Source organism: Lepidochelys kempii, chromosome 16 (genome assembly GCF_965140265.1).
Source record: "Lepidochelys kempii isolate rLepKem1 chromosome 16, rLepKem1.hap2, whole genome shotgun sequence".
Taxonomy (NCBI): Eukaryota; Metazoa; Chordata; order Testudines; family Cheloniidae; genus Lepidochelys; species Lepidochelys kempii.
The window spans coordinates 27,746,689-27,765,000 of record NC_133271.1 but is presented as its reverse complement, the minus strand read 5'-3'; the positions used below and the strand labels follow the sequence as shown (position 1 = coordinate 27,765,000).

The 18,312-nt window shown below is 36.8% G+C and overlaps 1 protein-coding gene across 10 annotated transcripts in view; it reads left to right on the top strand.

The window, feature by feature from the left end:
- MAPKAP1 (MAPK associated protein 1) overlaps positions 1–18,312 on the top strand; it is a 161,482-nt gene that overhangs the window by 57,637 nt on the left and 85,533 nt on the right. The window contains exon 2 of one of the 10 annotated variants that reach the window (XM_073314622.1): positions 13,453–13,601. The exons of the other annotated variants lie outside the window; for them this stretch is intronic. Within the exon in view, the coding sequence (XP_073170723.1) occupies positions 13,599–13,601 (3 nt within the window). The 5' untranslated portion in view covers positions 13,453–13,598. The remainder of the gene's footprint in view (positions 1–13,452; positions 13,602–18,312) is intronic. 10 annotated transcript variants of the gene reach the window in all.

Sequence of the window (18,312 nt, the reverse complement as noted above, 5' to 3'; positions counted from 1 at the left end):
TTTTAAATGAGAGAACTTTCTATTATATTTATCTGTCTAGAGGCCATAAATTTGTTTCAGCAGATTAAATACTGACTACTTTATAAAGCCCTGTTTTCTCAAACCTCTTATCAGCAGCACTTGGCAGTAATCACACCTAAGGAAACTTGTAATTTTCCTCAAGGAGGTGACACTGACAGAATTAAAAATGAAGGGGCCCCCTGAAAAGCCAGTTCATTACAAATTAACAGTGGTCCTAGCAAAGCAGTGGGCTAAGGCGTGTCAAATAGCGATATGGATAAAGAAACCCAGCATTTTAAGCTGTCAGAGCTGGGAGCATAGCTAGCCTTAGAACAAATTAATCACATATTGTCAACGCAAAGTTGCATCAAATTAACACATCGGATTCCAGCATATTAATGTGAGAATGCTTTCACCTGATTATTACTGCAAACCATTGCCACTCTCTGACTGCAAAGATATAATTAAATTGCTAAATAGAAAGTGCATATGATATCTCTGCATGCATTTAGAATGCATGAGCTGAAAAGATCACAGCCTAGTAAGTGACAGTTTCTATTTGTAGGCAGAAAAACTTTACTTTTTTCCCCCTTTTATTTACTTGGGAGTACTAGAGTATGAAATTAGAAAAGTTAGTTGTTATTTGCACCCTGTACAACTTAGGTGAAATACAGGTTTAATTTAACTGATTTGCTACACTGACTATGAGTACGTAATTACCTTCACTCTTCTCTGTATTTGCCCTGCAAAGAAACAGAATGATTTGGCACAATAGCCTAAGGTGTTACAAGGCTATAAAAATAGTTGCATATCTGTTACAAGAGATGCTGCCGAATGTTTCAAGAGGGATCACTGTTCAGTTTATTTGGAACTGGCTTTTTCCCTTCAAGTTTGTGGGGATCAAATATAATCTAAAAGAGGGAAAAGTTTGTTACATGGTCCAGGCATATTAAAATATTTGGGCTTGCCTCTGAGTTCAGTACTCTCAGAAAATCTGTCTCAGACTGAATGAGAATCCAAACCAAGGTACTCTGTGTGTCTGTCTTACTGCCTAAAAAAAAAAAAGTACTTCAGGGGGAAACCCTAACAGTATGTTGGTAAAGAATTACCAGCTGAGAGCTCCTGCCATTTTATTCGGGGCACTCTGGAATTTCATGTCCTTGGAAGGACAAGTGGTGTCTTGACTTATGTCACCACTCTTTTTCAGCAAAAAGAAAAGGAGGACTTGTGGCACCTTAGAGGCTAACAAATTTATTTGAGCATAAGCTTTCGTGAGCTTCATCAGATGCATTGAGCTGTAGCTCACGAAAGCTTATGCTCAAATAAATTTGTTAGTCTCTAAGGTGCGACAAGTCCTCCTTTTTGCGAATACAGACTAACTCGGCTACTACTCTGAAACCTGTCTTTTTCAGCAGTGCACTCCTTCATCTCTTCCCTCCTTTTCACTCATTCCACCTCTGGCTTCATGTTCTCTTTCATGCCTTATTCCCCAGACAGGAAGAAAATAAATCAGAATGGTGAGGGTGAATAGTGGGCTCACAGAGCCCCTGTCATGAGAGACGGGGCAGGGGGGTTGCTGGAATACCTTGACATAAAGGATGTGAAGGTGGCACACAGGGAGCTTGTGGGGAGAGGGCATGGAGTGATGCAAGGAGCCCCTGGTTTGTGCAATGGGCTTAGCCTACAGAAGCAACAAAGTGCACAGCCCTCTTATTCTATGTTAATATTAACAACTGAGGAAGGGAAGGCATCTGCTTTCTTGAGTGTGATTCAAGGAGGTTTGGCCACCTAATTCTGCCAAGCTGAAGCAGTTCTAGTATATTATGCACTCTTCTTGCCTCTTTCTTTGTCCCTGAATCCCCTGAAAAAAGTTGTTTTGTGCCATGCCACTTAATTTTTTCCTTTTAAAAGCTATTATTACCTCCTCCAGATTACATCTGAAAATCACATTCAAACACACTATTATTCGCCTAAAGGTGGATGAATAGTTTAGCATTGTGGAATTTGGGCAGGGTGCCATGCAGTTAATACATTTTTCCTGTCAAGTAATAAATGGCTATTGAGTACTCTGTCCATTAAACTGTCCAGGAGCACCCTTTTCCTAGTCTCAAAACCCCTTTGGGTGTCTTGAGTGCTGGAGTTACCGTGATTTTATTACTTCCAAAAGAAATGTCTGTGAGTGACATTGCAGTGTCAGCTAATTAATTTTGGCCGATGCTGTTACTACTTGATAAATTCCAGGCATAGCATTCTTTACAATGGCTGCAGCAGCTGATTCTAGTGTGGCTTATTGAAACATCTCACTTTCCCACAAGCTTTTGAGTGCACTCTTTTGTGGGAGAGTTGCATCCATCTCCAGAAGATCTGATTCAAGAAAAATTACCGAGCCTTTGTCAGAATGAAAACCTGTGAGATGGCCTGTGCAGCTCTTGTAAATGTTTAGGCGTTTGTCTCCCCTGTTTAAGTTAACCAGGAGGCTGGTTTGCTTTTTAGGAGACACCCCTAAAAACGTACAAAACTAAGCAATTTCACTGTACTTGTATGACAGCACCCTGGGATTTGTTGGTTAACTTGCACTACAATTGGATAGGTTCAGATGAGGTACTACGGGCATCTTGCAGAAAGCGTTGTCATTCATGCAGGATGATACATGGACAGCAGTATTGCAAGACATCTTAAAAACAACTGTGTAATTATGACATTGCTGTATCTCCTCTAATTTGTGATCAGCATGGTAGGGCAATGTCAGATTGCATAGCCTCTGTTCTAGTTTGATTTGAGAAGATGGCTAACCATGAAACATAGCTGGAAAGATTAAAAGATATTAATAGCTTTAAAATTAGTTTTGTATTATCAGGGAGGAGCAACAATAATAGTTTGTGTTTAGCGTTTGGCGTGGTGTTGGGTGTTAAGATATGAACTGAGGTTTGGGTGGATGTTACTGTATCCTTATCCAGTGATTTCCTTGATTTTGAGTGATTGTGTTGGTAGGAAGTGCACTTCAGCAACCTTAACTCTAAGTTACTGGCATTTGTTGTGTTGGAATAAATAATAATTTTCCTTGAATGGGTGAATTTCAAATAATGTCTTGAAATAAAGACTATTGTGAATAGCAGGCAGGAGTTCATTAAATGCTTCTGAACTAGCCCTATAAATAACCAGAGGATTTCAGAACATTTCAGAAAAATGCTCATTTCTTTCAAAACGTGCAAAGCCTGCACTTCTTACTATGAAACTCATCAGAACTGTTGAGCAGAAAGGAAAAAAGGCCAATTATAATGAGGAGTAGGAAATAATTGTAATGATTGTACAGTTTGGGCGTGGATCTGATGAGGTTAAAAAGTATTTCCAAAGCAAAGGTCATTTAATTAGAATAAAAATTTTAAAATAAATTTTATAAGACAGTCTAATTTCTTGGTTAAGTCATATTACATTTTACTCTGTTTAATTGATTTTCATCTTTCACTTAATTATAAATTTTGCTCCAAATGAAAAATGTTTACAAGTTAACATTCTTATGGATTTGTTTTATTAGCAAAAGTATTAAAATATCTCTTTTGCAATAGCCTTGAGGGTTTTATTTCCAGGTATATTACAGGAAAATTTAATCCATTTTATTTATCTCAATGTCCTTTTAGTTTGTTGTGAGGAACATTTTAGGCCACATGTTTATCCGGCTCTTTGTGCTTGAAATGCAAGTTTTCAAATTGTGACACCAGGATTATGGGACCATAACAGGTTAGATCTTGGGACCTTTCATAGGACCATGCTAATACCTGAAAAATCATCCAGTAAAGAACTTTATTTGCTTAAATACAGTTGCAAAAGAGAGTCTGTTCTTTTTTCCATTAAAACAGACATTTTCAGGGTCTTTAACTTGGCTGTTTCTGAACAAATTGTTTGAAACAGGAATAACTTGGCCACTTTAGTTCAGACCTTATCACCCACTTGAAGGAAAAAAGTACACTCCACCCAACTACTTTAATAACATTCAAAATTCTATACTAACTATACTAACATTCAATATTTGTATAATTTGCAGTATCCCTCTTTCTTTCAAAAACAACTGATAAATAACCTCGGGTAGTATAAATGTGATATGTGTTTAAAGACAAACAGTCAGCCCCATTTGCCTTTTAATTTAAGGATGACTCTGAATCCCACCTGGCTTTGATGTCCTACTTATGAAGTTTGCCCCCATTAAAAGTGTATTACTCTGCCTTCCATTGCATACAATATGTGTTTATTTGCATGCCTGAAACAGAAAGAAAACTGTCTTGTCTGTCTGTATTTCTCTTGTTAGTGCCAATTCCTTTACTTAAAAAAAAAAAAAAAAAAAGAGTTTAAATGAATCATAGATTCATAGATATGGAATATTTGTCTTAATCCTCTGTGGAAATACCAATTTACTTGAAGGTTAAGCCAACTTGTTTGTGTTTAGTGTGGTACCTTCCTGAAATTAAACTCCATACTTACGTTGCAGTATTGGTGTTAATCTTTCGTTGACACAAAAACTAGTTAGACGGGGGGGTGAAGTAATGTCTTTTATTGGACCAACGTTTGTTAAACTGGTCTCTCTCACCAACAGATGCTGGTCCAATAAAAGATATCACCTCCCCCACCATGTGTGTCTTAATATCCTGGGACAGATATGGCTACAGTTACACTGCATACACAAACTAGATGACAATTGGCGATAACAGGAGCAGTTGCTATTGTAGAGAAAGTTCATTTAAACTTACAAGTTATGAAGGATGAAAAATACTAATAGTATTCCAGCACTTAGTTGGGCTGCGGGGGAGGAGAAATAAGAGTAAACAAACCTTAATATTTCCAATCCCAGACTTCTTTCCCCAAAGTGTAGTAAACTGTAATTCTGAAATAAGGTTTCTGTCACATGCAAGGTAGCTTTCTTTTAATTAAATTAGTCAAAATGGCTTTCAGCTTGAAGTGATTTTACTGTCATTCCCCGACAATCCAGCCCTCCTTTAGCTCAGCAATAGTCATGCCTTGAGTCTTTCATCCCAAAGCACTTTACAGACTTCTTACAGGATAATTTAGTTGGAGATTGGTCCTGCTTTGAGCAGGGGGTTGGACTAGATGACCTCCTGAAGTCCCTTCCAACCCTGATACACTATGATTCTATCACTTTTATGCTATCAAGGAGCCACCTCTTTGGAGCAAAATACTAAACAATTAAGAGTAGGAAGTAAAAACTTATCCCATATCTATTTGGAAGTGTAGAGGAAATGTATGGTGTTGGAATGTAATTATCAGAGAAAGATTTAAGCCAAAATATTGGGATGAACATCTTGCTCTTCTGAAAAATGCCATGAGAATTTTAACGACCAAGCTTAGCCAGGACCTCAATTTTGTTTCATCTCAACAACAGTGCAGGAATTATGGTGGTCTGTTTATTTTGAGAGAGTCTATTATGCTATGTAAAATGTACACATATATAAAAGTAGGCAGTAAATATCTCTTTCTTGCTTGTGGTAGTATTGTACTCCCTAAACATTTGAAATAAAGGTACTAATACTATAATATTAGTAATAATCTATGTACACATTCTATCTGGTGAACACAGTGCTGGGCAGTTCTCCCAAGACAGTTAATGAAAGCTGCATATGTAACTTTCCGGACACAACAGTAGTAAAAATGGTTGACAATACTTCAATTTGGCAAAAAACACAGGATTGGCACCTCCAACAGCAAACTGATAAAACTCCAGTCTCTGATTTTAAGATGTTTCAAGCTACTAGTGAAAGACTGAGTAGAGTCAGCTGTGGGAAATTTGTTAAGCTACTGTTGTATCTTAACTAAGCAGTCAGATTTTGGGAAGGATAAATCCTTGGATAAAAACTCTGTTGCAGATTCAAGGAATCTTGTGGAAGTCCTGGAAAAATCTTGTACTAAATCTTGTGTTGTAAATCTTATTATCCTTTATTCTGCATGCTATGATTCTCTTAATTAGTTACTCTTTTGTCAGTTTGGAAACAGTGTTATATTGCCAGACAGGGTATTTTGGTATCCTCCGGTCTTCGTACTTGTCTCCCTACTCTCTAAACTTAAGCCCTATTTATGGATGTTTGGGGTGGGAGTGGTAGATCTCAGATCTAGCTTTTCTGTATCTCATTAACTATATCTGAAATAATAATAAAGGACAGGGCATATTAAATGCTGTCTGCATTGTAGTGCTGTATAACAGTGTTTTCTAATTTGTTCATAACGAGAGACAGATTACCAAATATCTATGGGCTTGCTGAGAGATGCATCTTACATCTACAAGGCCTTGGTAAACTTTTCTAGAGAATGAGCTTTACAGCGTGTTGCAAAAAGAGAAGATAGTCCTATGTAACCACACTAAGCAGGGTGGATAAAAATAAATGATTAAAGTTAGAAGTTTTTATTTAAATCAGATTTTTTAATTTAAATTAAATACAGGGGGTTTTTTAAATTAAAATTAAATTTGAAATTGACAACTTATGTTAAAGCCTAAGCTGCTTATAATATAATAAATCATTTAAATTGAATACAAAAATAATATTAAGCAGTAATGTTTGATGAAAAGTTTTTTAAAGAAAGTCAAACCACTGAACTGGTGGAAGTCAATGGCTAAGCACTTAGAGCCAGAGTTTGTTGAAATGCTAAACCAGCTTTTCACCGCCGTAGCTTCTTTTGCAGGTGCAGACATAATACTTTCTTCATTTTAGCTTATTCAGCTAGTTCCATAACATGATTAGTGCATGCAATGTTAATAAACCAATTGGGAGTTGAAAGAGCAGGAAGCTTGTTTTTTTCTTGCAATCTGTGAATAAAAGCTATGAATAAAAGTGAGTGGATGAGGTCTATTAGTTCTAAAATCTTAAAGGACATGGTGACCAGAAATAATCAGTTCAGTTCATTAACTACAGGTAATACTTCCTTTATATAAAAAAACCTATTTGTTTTAAGCACACAACATTTTTGATAAACTTTTTCTTCTTATCTGTTCAGCACATTTAAGGAAGTTTTATTTAATTAAAAAATATAAAATGCTGGTTTTGTGCATTTTAATTTATTTGAATTTCCATCAAACTAGATCTTGAGATTAAATCAGAAAAAATTAATCTAGTAAATAAGAAATGACTCATACACCATTTTTAACATGATAAAATGTAAAAATTAAGAATCTGAATAAGTGTAAGTTAAGATATAGAATTGCTTAAATAAATGTGTATAGATATGGCATATCCTTCAGGTTTGCAAAAAGAATCACTAAATTTAGTGTAACAGCTATATTTAGTTGCAAATCAACATATTTAAATAGTTAGCAACCACTGAGACTCAACCTTTCTTTAGGAAAATAACCAAAAAGTACAAATGCAAAACATGATTAAAATGATTATTTAAATCAAGCTTTCCTGCTAGCTAATTTAAATAAATCCAGCCTGGCACAAAAACATTTATTAATTCACGGTTAGTATCTGAAGACAAGAAGTAGCATCAAGAAAGGACCCTTCAGCTTGTGACCTCAAGTATGCATCTTTTTATATAAAGAAGAACATGCCTTATCTTCAGTGTCCAATAAAGTGTAACTTGCTTTGTCGTGAATTGTAGGAATAGCCCTAGATTCTCTCTCTTCCTCAGTGTTTAGGCCAAAAAGCTTTGTTGACCTTATTACCAGACCCATAACTGTTCAGATTCAGTTTGAAAATTTTATATTTAGCCTCGTTGCCAGATAATTGGCTGAGGTCCTATGGTACCCGGATTATTTGTTATAGGCTCCTCCTCTTCGTAACTTGACACAACGAGTTTTATTCGTGGTGCCGAAGTTGCAAATATATATTAAGTAACCTGGTGGTCAGCTTTCTAGTGTGATGTACAGCTTTGTGGCTAACTAAAATAACAAGCAGTTAGTGTTCTCAAACATGCCAGACACCTTTATTCCTAACACCATCCCTTTGAAGGAGGACAGTGTTAATTCCTCCTCTTTACAGACAGGCTAATGGAGAGACAGTGTGATGAAATGACTTGGCCTGCCTATCCCAGCCTTGGTAGAATTTGTGTGTGACTCATTCCTTTCCCTCCCAGTCTCAGTCTAAGTAATATGTGAATCTCTTTCCATGAGCTGAAAAATCCTAGATTAAGGGACAAGGCCGCCAAACCCCATCCAACTCTCTCCAAGCTGAGTCAATGCTACAGGTATCACAGGAAATAAGGACCTGTCTCTGGTAAGCAGCCCAGCTGCTATTCCATTCTCAGTCTCTTAAAAACCATCTCTGATGCCTTTTACTTTAAGGATTTTAGAATATCCTGTTGTGATAATGTCACTAAGCACTTCAGAACATATTTCGATATGAAAACCTACCTAGGTTGTAGGTTCCAGTTAATAACATAGAGAAAAATTGTTTTAAAACTTAAAATGATTAACTATTAAAATTTTAAATTGAGCTCTGGGGGGAAATGATCTTCTAGGTATGCATTGTAAAAATGATGAGATTTCAGACAGGTTTTACAGATGATGAATTTTTCTTCTTTTTCAAGAATAATTGATCCTTTCTTTCATTAAGCTGTGAACCCTTTTAATAAGGTTTGCTTGATTTCCTAAAAAGGAACCGTGTCTAAGTGTGTGTGACCTCAACCATTGGGGCATTTTGACAGAAAAAGATCACTTAGGTCATCACTGCTCCTTTTTAGCACTTAGATCATAAATATTTGTTCATTGTCGGAAACGTACATCTTTGCTACTTTAGGTTACCTTTAAAAGTCAACTTGTTTTTCTTTAAAAAGAACAGGAAGACTTGTGGCACCTTAGAGACTAACAAATTTATTTGAGCATAAGCTTTTGTGAGCTTCAGCGGATGCATCCGATGAAGTGAGCTGTAGCTCACGAAAGCTTATGCTCAAATAAATTTGTTAGTCTCTAAGGTGCCACAAGTCCTTCTTTTCTTTTTGAGGACACAGACTAACATGGCTGCTACTCTGAAACTTCCTTTTCTGTGTTATCCTCATTGTTTACTTCAGGATGAGGGAAAATAATTAAACAGAACATCTTTTCCAAGCAGCTGGAGTCAAACTCCAGCTGACTGCAGCACCTGTGAAGACTGTACCTCTGCCTCAGGGCTGAGTGATGCAATGCTAGCCGGGGAGACATGGTGACGATGTGTTCAGAAGTGTACAGATTCATCGTTGTAATGCTCTTGCCCTTCTGTGAGCTTCAGATGGCAAGAATGTCAGTAAATGCAAAGTATCTGGTTTAGACTAATTAGAGGAATGATTTGTGAAACACTGGCTATTTATTTAATTAATCACCAACACAAAGCTATAAAACCCATATTTTAAAAATCCCTGTTAGTTTGCCATGTGGTTAATAGATTGTGGCACATTTGAAATACATCACCATGTCACTTTTTAATGTTCTACCTAAGGTTGGCTAATGTCCTCAAGGAACTTAAGGTGTCTGCTTTATGCAACAATAGCCTAGGATTAGAGTCTGAGACCTGTTTAAGGATTGAATATTTGTAAAAGCATTTATCTTTTGAATAGCATCTGTTCATTAAAATATCTCATGGTATATGTCTAAATATACAAATAATGTAGTTTTTAATTACAAGTTTTTGTTGCACTTTGTTATTACAAAGAATAACTATATTCCCCAGTATTAAAACATGTTTATTGCTAAGTAAAATGCAAATAATTCTTCCAAAGTATACCATTCCTTTCCTGGTGTATGTAAACAGTGAGATTAGCGTTATTTAACTAATGCATTTTTGTTGTGGCTATAACCATCTATTTTGATAAATCGGAATATGCATTCCACTTTTCATCAGCACTGTTGTAACTGAATAGGTCAGGGCATAATATCCCTACGTAGTTGAATACCATCTCAGCTAAACTGAAATTCAGCCCTTTGTGGAAAGCCTGTGCAAGTCCCTGTGTGTAACTTCAGTGGTGTGTAGGGCTTATGCAGGCATGTTGCATGCAAGTGTTTTTCACTCCTGGTGAAACTCCATTTGGGGATGGCAGGAGAGAAGATGGACTGGGCTTGCCGAAAAACTGATATTAGCATTAAAGCAAATGAGACCTCCTGGGCTCTAACAGGGGATTGGTTTTCCCCTCTTCCAAAGGGATTTGACAGAAGAGAAGTATAGCAGGAAATCCTATTTATAATACTTTTTAAGTAAACATTTTTAATTTAAGGTAAATTGTGTAAGTAAATACACATTAATAGGATTGGAATATGCCTTTGTTATATGAATTATATATTATACCTTGCTTTTAGCTTACTCAGGTTTATTAAACTAGAGCAGTGAACACCAACCAGACGAGAGCAATTTGGAACGTTTGATTATATAATTATACGTGTAACGTACCTTTGTTTCCCTGACGTTCTGTATGAAAAACAGTTCAGGTGGAAGCTTGCAAGGAAATGGTACAGCTCTTGATGTTGTTTTTTTCAGCTCGATATTGTATAATTAACTGGTACATTCAGAGGGGGGCTAGAATAAAACATGAGTATGTTAATGCAGCCTGGAGCTGATGTGATAGTGATCATTCCAATGCAGATAAAGCATTTCTTATAACCGTCGTTGCCTACTGGAGCCTTTGAAACATCTGGACCTTTAATTGAAAAATAGTATGATGTTGTACAAGGCAGAGATGCTAAGTGAAGTCAACAATTTAGAATAAAAAATAATAGTATTTACCTTTTTATTTAAGTATTAAGATTGTGTTATGCTTTATATAGCAGGAAATTACTGGGTTAAATTTTTATGAACAGTGACAGCGTGAATGAGATAAATTAAATGAGAATGTTAATGCAATTTTACAGACCTTGTGTATACACTGTATACACTGCAGTGAGATAAATAATGGTCTGTTTGTCAGGGAGAGGAGCAGCTATTGAGGGTTCGTTCATTTTAGTGCTCAGTTCTTTGAACTGTCAGACCATAGTCCAGTCACTCTGTTTAACTTCCTTAGAATTATTACAGCTACTTCAGGTAGCTGACTATAAAAAAAGCAATCATCATCATCATAATTAATAAACTAGTCACTTGTCACTTACAGTGATAACATGCACTTACAGTGGGATTACCATCTGTTGGAACAAGTCGTTCCTATGTTTCCATGAGTGGTACAATGACATGCAGAACACAAGATCTTAGGAGGGAAATGCAGTTATTTTGTGTGTTCATGTGAACACTAGAACCTAGAGATATTCTGAGCAAAATTAACTTATTTAAAATGAGCCGACATTTTCACAAGACTTGTTCAGATAATATGTAAATAAAATAAAAAGAACTGGCTAGTCAAATTATTAACCAACATACTGTTGTGAACCTTGGTTTAATATACTGCAAATTACTCACTGTACCAGAATCCACAAGTCCCAGCCATACTTCATATTCCTGATTTGTGTTGGTCTCTTCTAAGAATGCTCATGTATTTAGGATGAAGCCCTCATTTCTATCTTGCTGGACACTGATTCCAATCTCAAGCAAATGCCAGTAATATCTTCATGCCATCGTATGTTCTGCCAGATGTAAATAAAAAACCATTTTAAAAACATTTTAGAGTATTTAAACATTTTATTGGGTTAATGGTTCATATCCTTATTTTTGACCCCTAAAAAGCTATTTTACTTTAAAAAAAAAATCATTTCTGCTACTTTTTAAAAATCTTATTTCATTACTTTTGTTTTTGGATTAAACAAAATTTGACTTTAAAAGCATTATCAGAGCATTTTATTTTTCAGAAACCCATAGTGTAGAAAATGGTGGCTTTCATGCACTTCTACCTACAAAAGGATTGTGCTTTTAGAGAAATAAGGTCTTCGTTGATAAAAACATTTGAGCGTGGATCCTCTAATCTGTTGGTCCTGCTGTTTGTTTAAAAATTGGATGCTTAAATTGGGGGAGTTGGGTGCTTAAATTCTGCTTGATTGGTTCTTTGTTCAGTGCATATATTTGTAACTTTTTCTGTATGTTGTATAAAATACCTATTGGAGTGAGTTACATATTGGGATACAAGCTTTATATATGGTACAGTGTGAAATAATCCTGTCACCTGAAACAAAAACATTTCACTTATACAGTTTAAGAGTCAGAAGAAATTTTGCATTTGGAAAAATATCTCTATTTGTTCCTATTTTCTCTAATGTTTTATATTGTTTGCTAGGTGGTGAATCAATTATTTGAATTTATACTGATGGAGCAAATAAAGTAGTAAGCTCACTTGTGCCAAGGCCATCTAATTAAATGCTAACTTTGGATAAGCTGGATGTGTATGAAAGATTAATTTTAAGAGGTTTTTATGACTCACTAAGTAATGGTTCAGTAAAATCTGCGTATTATATCATTAGAACATCTAATGTTAAAGTGATATAATATTTAGTCACAAAACTCTGTTGTATAGTAAGATGCTGTAAATTATTATTGTTTAAAAAATTGATCATATTTTTCTCTAGGAAATGTTTATGGACTCTATTTTAATTTTCCACCATGAAACATAGTAAAATACAGCCCAAAAATGAGACAGGTAAAACGCACACTATTTTCTCTTTGAATATTTGTACAGCTTTTCATTATCCAAATACTTGTGAGCTGTTTTTAGGATTAAGTTGTCCTTGTGGTAGTTCAGGATTATACCAAACTTCCTATATAATTTAGGAGAGTTGATAAAGATTATAATATGTAATACTTTATGGTTTTAAAATCTTTTTTGTATTTAAAGTGTACCGGTGGTGTTATATAAAATGATTTAATAATGTAGAGGTCCCTAAAACTGCATGAGGCTGGTGGAATTTATTCAGTATAAACTCTTTCTTTGATGTAGTACCCATAAATTGTATAATTAAACACCCAAGCTTGTAACATTAATGGTCTAATTCGACATCAGCTACGAAAATTCATAGCAGAGTTTCTTGTTCTGTCCTTAACTCTTTCCACTGTGTCTAGCTATTGCAGAAGCATGTATATGTAATATGCTGCTTACACTCTTACAATAAACCCGATCAACTATGGAACACCCTTACTATATATCCACAGATTACTGAGGTAATGATCCTTATTTGGCCCATACCATAGTGTGGTTGTGTTTATTTCAGGCCATGTTTAATACGTGGACCCATGTGAGCAGAGCAGCTCTGTGTACCAAATCACTGTTTGAGGTGGAAGTTCCTTGTGTGTTAATTGGGAGCAGCTTTCCTAAACTGAATAGCTGCCACTTTTATTTTTGATCCCAAAGGTAAGTAATTAGTAGCCAGTGGCCTGTTTAATTAAAGTCTTATAAAACAAAGAAGCAAATTTCACTTACTCAGTAAGCTGCATTTTTTAGCAGTGCAACACTCAAACTATGGGAGTGTAACTCCTAGATAGCAGCAGAGAAGGAGAGCTGCAGGATCCTAGTCAGAGAGGGACTCTCAATGCTTTCAATTCTTAAAGGAGTTAAATAAGTAACCCTGTTTTTCAGATGGGGAAGCTGAGACACAGATGCTAGGTGACATGCTCAGGATCACACAGCAAGTCAGTGGCTGGGCAGAGAATAAAATCCAGAGTACTTGACTCTCAACCCTACACTTCAGCCACAGGATACTGCTGACTCTGACAGCGTTGTTCATGGTGAATGTGTTGAAGAAATGTAAAATTGAAATTCTCATAAGAGCCCAAGTCTGATATAGTGCATGAAAACTATGGGTATCAGAAAGCAATATTAATCTTTTATTTAATAAACAAATGTGTTTGCTTACATCCAGCTTAGATAGTGACTCACCTACTTAAAGGGTAGGTGAGACCTAATATCTCTAACAATAAAAGCTTAATGGAACCAGGATGTGTGATTCTTAGAAAATTAACGAGATATTTTGTCAATTTTATTCCAGACTTCATTTGTCAGGATATGCAGTGTCCAGTGACAAGCTAAAAGAATTTTTTGACAAATTAACTATGCCATAGGTGACAGATCAGGAAAATGTTAATTTAACAGCCCCTTTGTGCCTACCAGATTTATTGAAGGCTATTAAGGAAACTCCAAATGGTAAGGCCCGTGGCCCTGAATGGATTTTCCATTGAATTTTATACAAAATCTATTAATATGTTTGATGCTACTTTTTTGAATATGGATAATCATGCTTTATTTCTTGGGTCACCTGAGCCTTTATAGCTATAATCCACTTCTCTAGTTGGGAACAAAATCCACGTTCACAGTATTGACTGTAATCTGGGTCTGAACAATTCCTCCTGAACAAGTGAGCTTTTATAAACCTCAGCAAGACCGTGATAACTTGTGATTGCTGTAGCTAAATCCAGTGTGGCTAGATCTTTGACTCCTGGGCACTAAGAATTGCAGTCCAAAAATTACCTCTCTCTGTTCAACCCCATCATGTGGTCCTGTCCTATGCTTTGCACAGGCAAGTAATTGAGACTAATAGAGCTGCTTGCATGAGTAGTATTTTGCAGGTCATGAATTCATGCACATGAATCTATTCACCCATGTAGAAGCATTCCCAGGCACGTGCCAAATGCTTCTGCAGGATCAAGGCGCACTGGAGTTATGCATGTTCAGGTTTAGTTCATCTAGTCCAGTATCCTTTTCTGACATCGGCTAATACCTGATGTGCCAGAGGGAGGTGCAAGAATCCTTATGCCCTTGAGTTAGTGATTGGCGTATGCCCTGACATCGTCAGCTATCCCAACCTCTTTAAAAGTTTTCATTTAAAAGCATCCCATTTCTAGTCCTTGTAGTTGTAAAGATAACCTACCAACTGTGAACCTTGCATACTCCCTCTTCATAAGGCCCGTAATAAACAGGGGAAATTTTTCAGACATTTTTCACTATTGCTAATAGCGGTTCAGCTCCACCGGCAGTAACAGAATTGAGAACCTTAGTGTATATGAGACGGCACTCTTCTAAGCCCCATGTCCTGTGCCTGTTAAGTGTTTGTGATAAAAGGTTCAGGGATGTCTGTAGTGGATGGTGCTGGACAAAATCTCTAATGAAGTATAATATGAGAGAGAGATTTGGGGGAAGAGAATATATGTTGGGAATGATGAAGAACACAATCTGTGGAGAGATGACTAGGGCAGGGGGAGAGAGAAGGGACAGATGAAAAGACACTGAGGGCAATGCAGGAAAAGTTACCCATGATGTGTGATGGGGAAGAAGAGAATGTAGTGGCAGCAAGAAGGAAAAAGGTCTGACACAAGCGTGAGAGATGGCATAATTTGAAATGTATTGTACAAGACGTTTATTGACAGTGTTATAACAGTATTATTATACAATATATAATGTACAATAAGCAGCACACAGATGAAATCCTGGGGCCAGTGAAATCAAAAGGGAAAACTTCATTGGCTTCATTGAGGCGAGGATTTCACTCCACAATGGTCTTACTCTTTTAAATTGCAGTACACACAGTGCAGGTATTTTACATCCTGGGTAGTTAAATATAAGGTGGATGATCAGGCCCATATGGGCCTGTTAAAATGTCTGTTGTTTGGATTAAGAGCGGAGATAATGTAGTAGTGGCTAAGGGAATAGTGTCTCCCCTTTTGTCTTTTGATTGAAGTACCACTACCTGCCCTCCTCCCCTCTGCTTCAGAGCGTAACGTTTGGGCTCAGCAGCGGAGAAGGAACGGAGGGAGGTCAGACTGCATAGCGCGCAGGGCAGGGAGGGGAGGTGCGCATGTGCAATCCCACGTGCAGCTGTTGAAGATCTGACTACAGACGCAAAGGCGCTGCCATACATACAGTAGAGCACACCTGGGGAGACACATCTCAAAGAACCTCAATTACTGCACAAGCTGAGTGGCCCTCTCTTCTCAACCAGGGGTACGCGGAGGTCTTCCAGGGGGTACATTCACTCATCTAGATATTTGCCTAGTTTTACAACTGGCTACATAAAAAGCACTAGTGAAGTTAGGACAAACTAACATTTCCTACAGACGATGACTTCTTTATACTGCTCTATGTCCTGCACACTGAAATGTAAGTACAATATTTAGATTCCAATCTCTTTATTTTTTAATTATATGGTAAAAATGAGAAAGTAAGGAAATTTTCAGTAATAGTGTACTGTGACATTTTTGTATTTTTATGTCTGATTTTGTAAGCAAGTAATTTTTAAGTGAGGTGAAACTTGGGGGTACACAAGACAAATCAGATTTCTGAAAGGGGTACAATAGTGTGGAGAGGTTAAAAGTATTGTTCTGTTGGGGGCTGGGCTGAAGACGTGGCAGTTTGTGTCTTGGAGAGTAAAAGGTCTGTGAGGGGACATGAGAACACTGGAATACCACTAAACGCTTTTAATACCTTCCCTAGTTGTTTTTATCTTGCAGTGAAAATGTAAAAATTCACACTAAATTAAAAACCTTTGCTTGAATGTGTCTGTTTCCTCCACATTGACAGCCGTTACCAGTGCGCCTAGCAGAGGGCCAACAGTTATCCAGACAAACTTATGGTCCTGTTCATATTTTATTAAACTCTTCTGAATCTAGCCATGTTCTTTCTTTTAAACAGATGTGTCCAGTTTCTTCTGTACCTTGAGTAGGTGAGGGAAGGAGATTGCTATACTTAGAACTTGAAAAAAATTATTCAACTTCATTGTGTTTGGGCAGTTTTCACAATACTTCCATGCTAATCTACAATGAATGTAAAAGTACTTTTATTTTTAAGTTACTCTCTTACTTCTATAACTTAAAATTATATTGACATGTCCAATGATTTTATAACAAGAATATGTTCTATCCTCCCAGCCTAGGTGTCCAATATTGAATCCTCTTATTCCGTTACCTAAAGCCAGAATTCCTAATGATTAATTCTAATGGTGGTTTCTCTTCTTGGTATAAAGCAAGGATATTATCCTCATGTCAGTTAATTTGTGGGAGGGAATTGTGAAATCTTTTTGCCACTTAAAAGATTATTAGCTTAAAAATAGAGTCCTATCAGCTATAGATTAAACATTTTTCTTCTAACACAAACTTTATAGATCTTTGTTGCTATATTCTTTGTTTTAATTAAGTCTTAATCTCCCTGGTGCCAAATAGATTTTTTTAATACAATAAAATGCAATGATACCAGTTAATCCTTCTTGGTTGTCTCCAAATAGTTTTAAATGGTTAGAAGTGGGCTCAGATATATATTGGTTTTGGACTTGCCTTGACCTATATAAATCATCTTTTATTTATTCTTAACCATCACTTAACTTCCATGTCTGTTTTATGATCCTGTTTCCTGCTGAAGTGAAGAGGTGATTATGTTGTCCATCTGACTTAGGTACAGCCATCATATAAGTTTCTCGTGGTTGGAAAAAAGTGTAGGGTCTGTTATTACTCAGTGTAATCTTCTTGTTATGGGGCAATGTTTCTGAAATGTTTGCAGCTATAAGATTCATGCATGTTATGTGTAGTTAATTTATGTTCTGTAAGTATCTGCTGGCATGACCTGCCTGACTCCTAGCCATGATGCCCGACTCTCCTTCCTTCCTTTCTGTTTTGATGTGGAAGCCAGTTTCCACTTCCTCCCCCTTTTTATATACCCTGGGGGAGAGAGACTCCTGCATGTTCACCCTTTAAATTTTTGTGCATCAGAGTGGCGACCCTTGGACTTGCTTCTGAGAGTACCAATAGCGTCCACGTATAGTCAAAGAGGGTGGGGTCAGGAGGAGAGGAAATGAAACAGGCCATCTCTGAGGTAAGGCCATGGAGCATTTAAAAACAAAGTGCAGTTTTGAACTGTATCCTGAAATGATTGGGAGCCAGTGAAATTGTTTGAGGACCTGGGTGATGTGGTTGGGCTTCTTTGTACCCTTGAGATAACCGGCAACAACATCCTGTATGTGCCAGAGTCTGGGCGCATGGGATGCCATTGAGAAGGGAAATGCTGCAATATTAAGGCAGTGCCATACGCACTATTGCAACAGTCAGTTGTGGTAGGTGAATTTGCAGGGGTAGGAGCTGAGGACAGAAGCAGAAGTTTAGAGTCAGGGATAATGCTAAAGTTGAAGACTGTGGCGGGAAGTTGCTTTGGGAATGTAGGTAGGGTTTATAGTAATTCTTTATTGAAGATCTTGTGGTGGAAATGTTGAATGTTTCCATAAATGGTTTTCAGTTCTCATAGGAAGTTACCTGAGATCACTGCTCTTGTGCAACTAGTCTTTCACATTTGTTTATATAAAGACATTTATTGATTAAACAAATAGCATAAAAGAACTGAAATTATTTAAACTCGCATCGTAATTCCACATAGAAAGTTACAGTAGTACATTTTAGTTCTAGCTACTGTAATGAACATAAGAACCGATACTTAGATCAGACCATTGGTCCATGTAGCCCA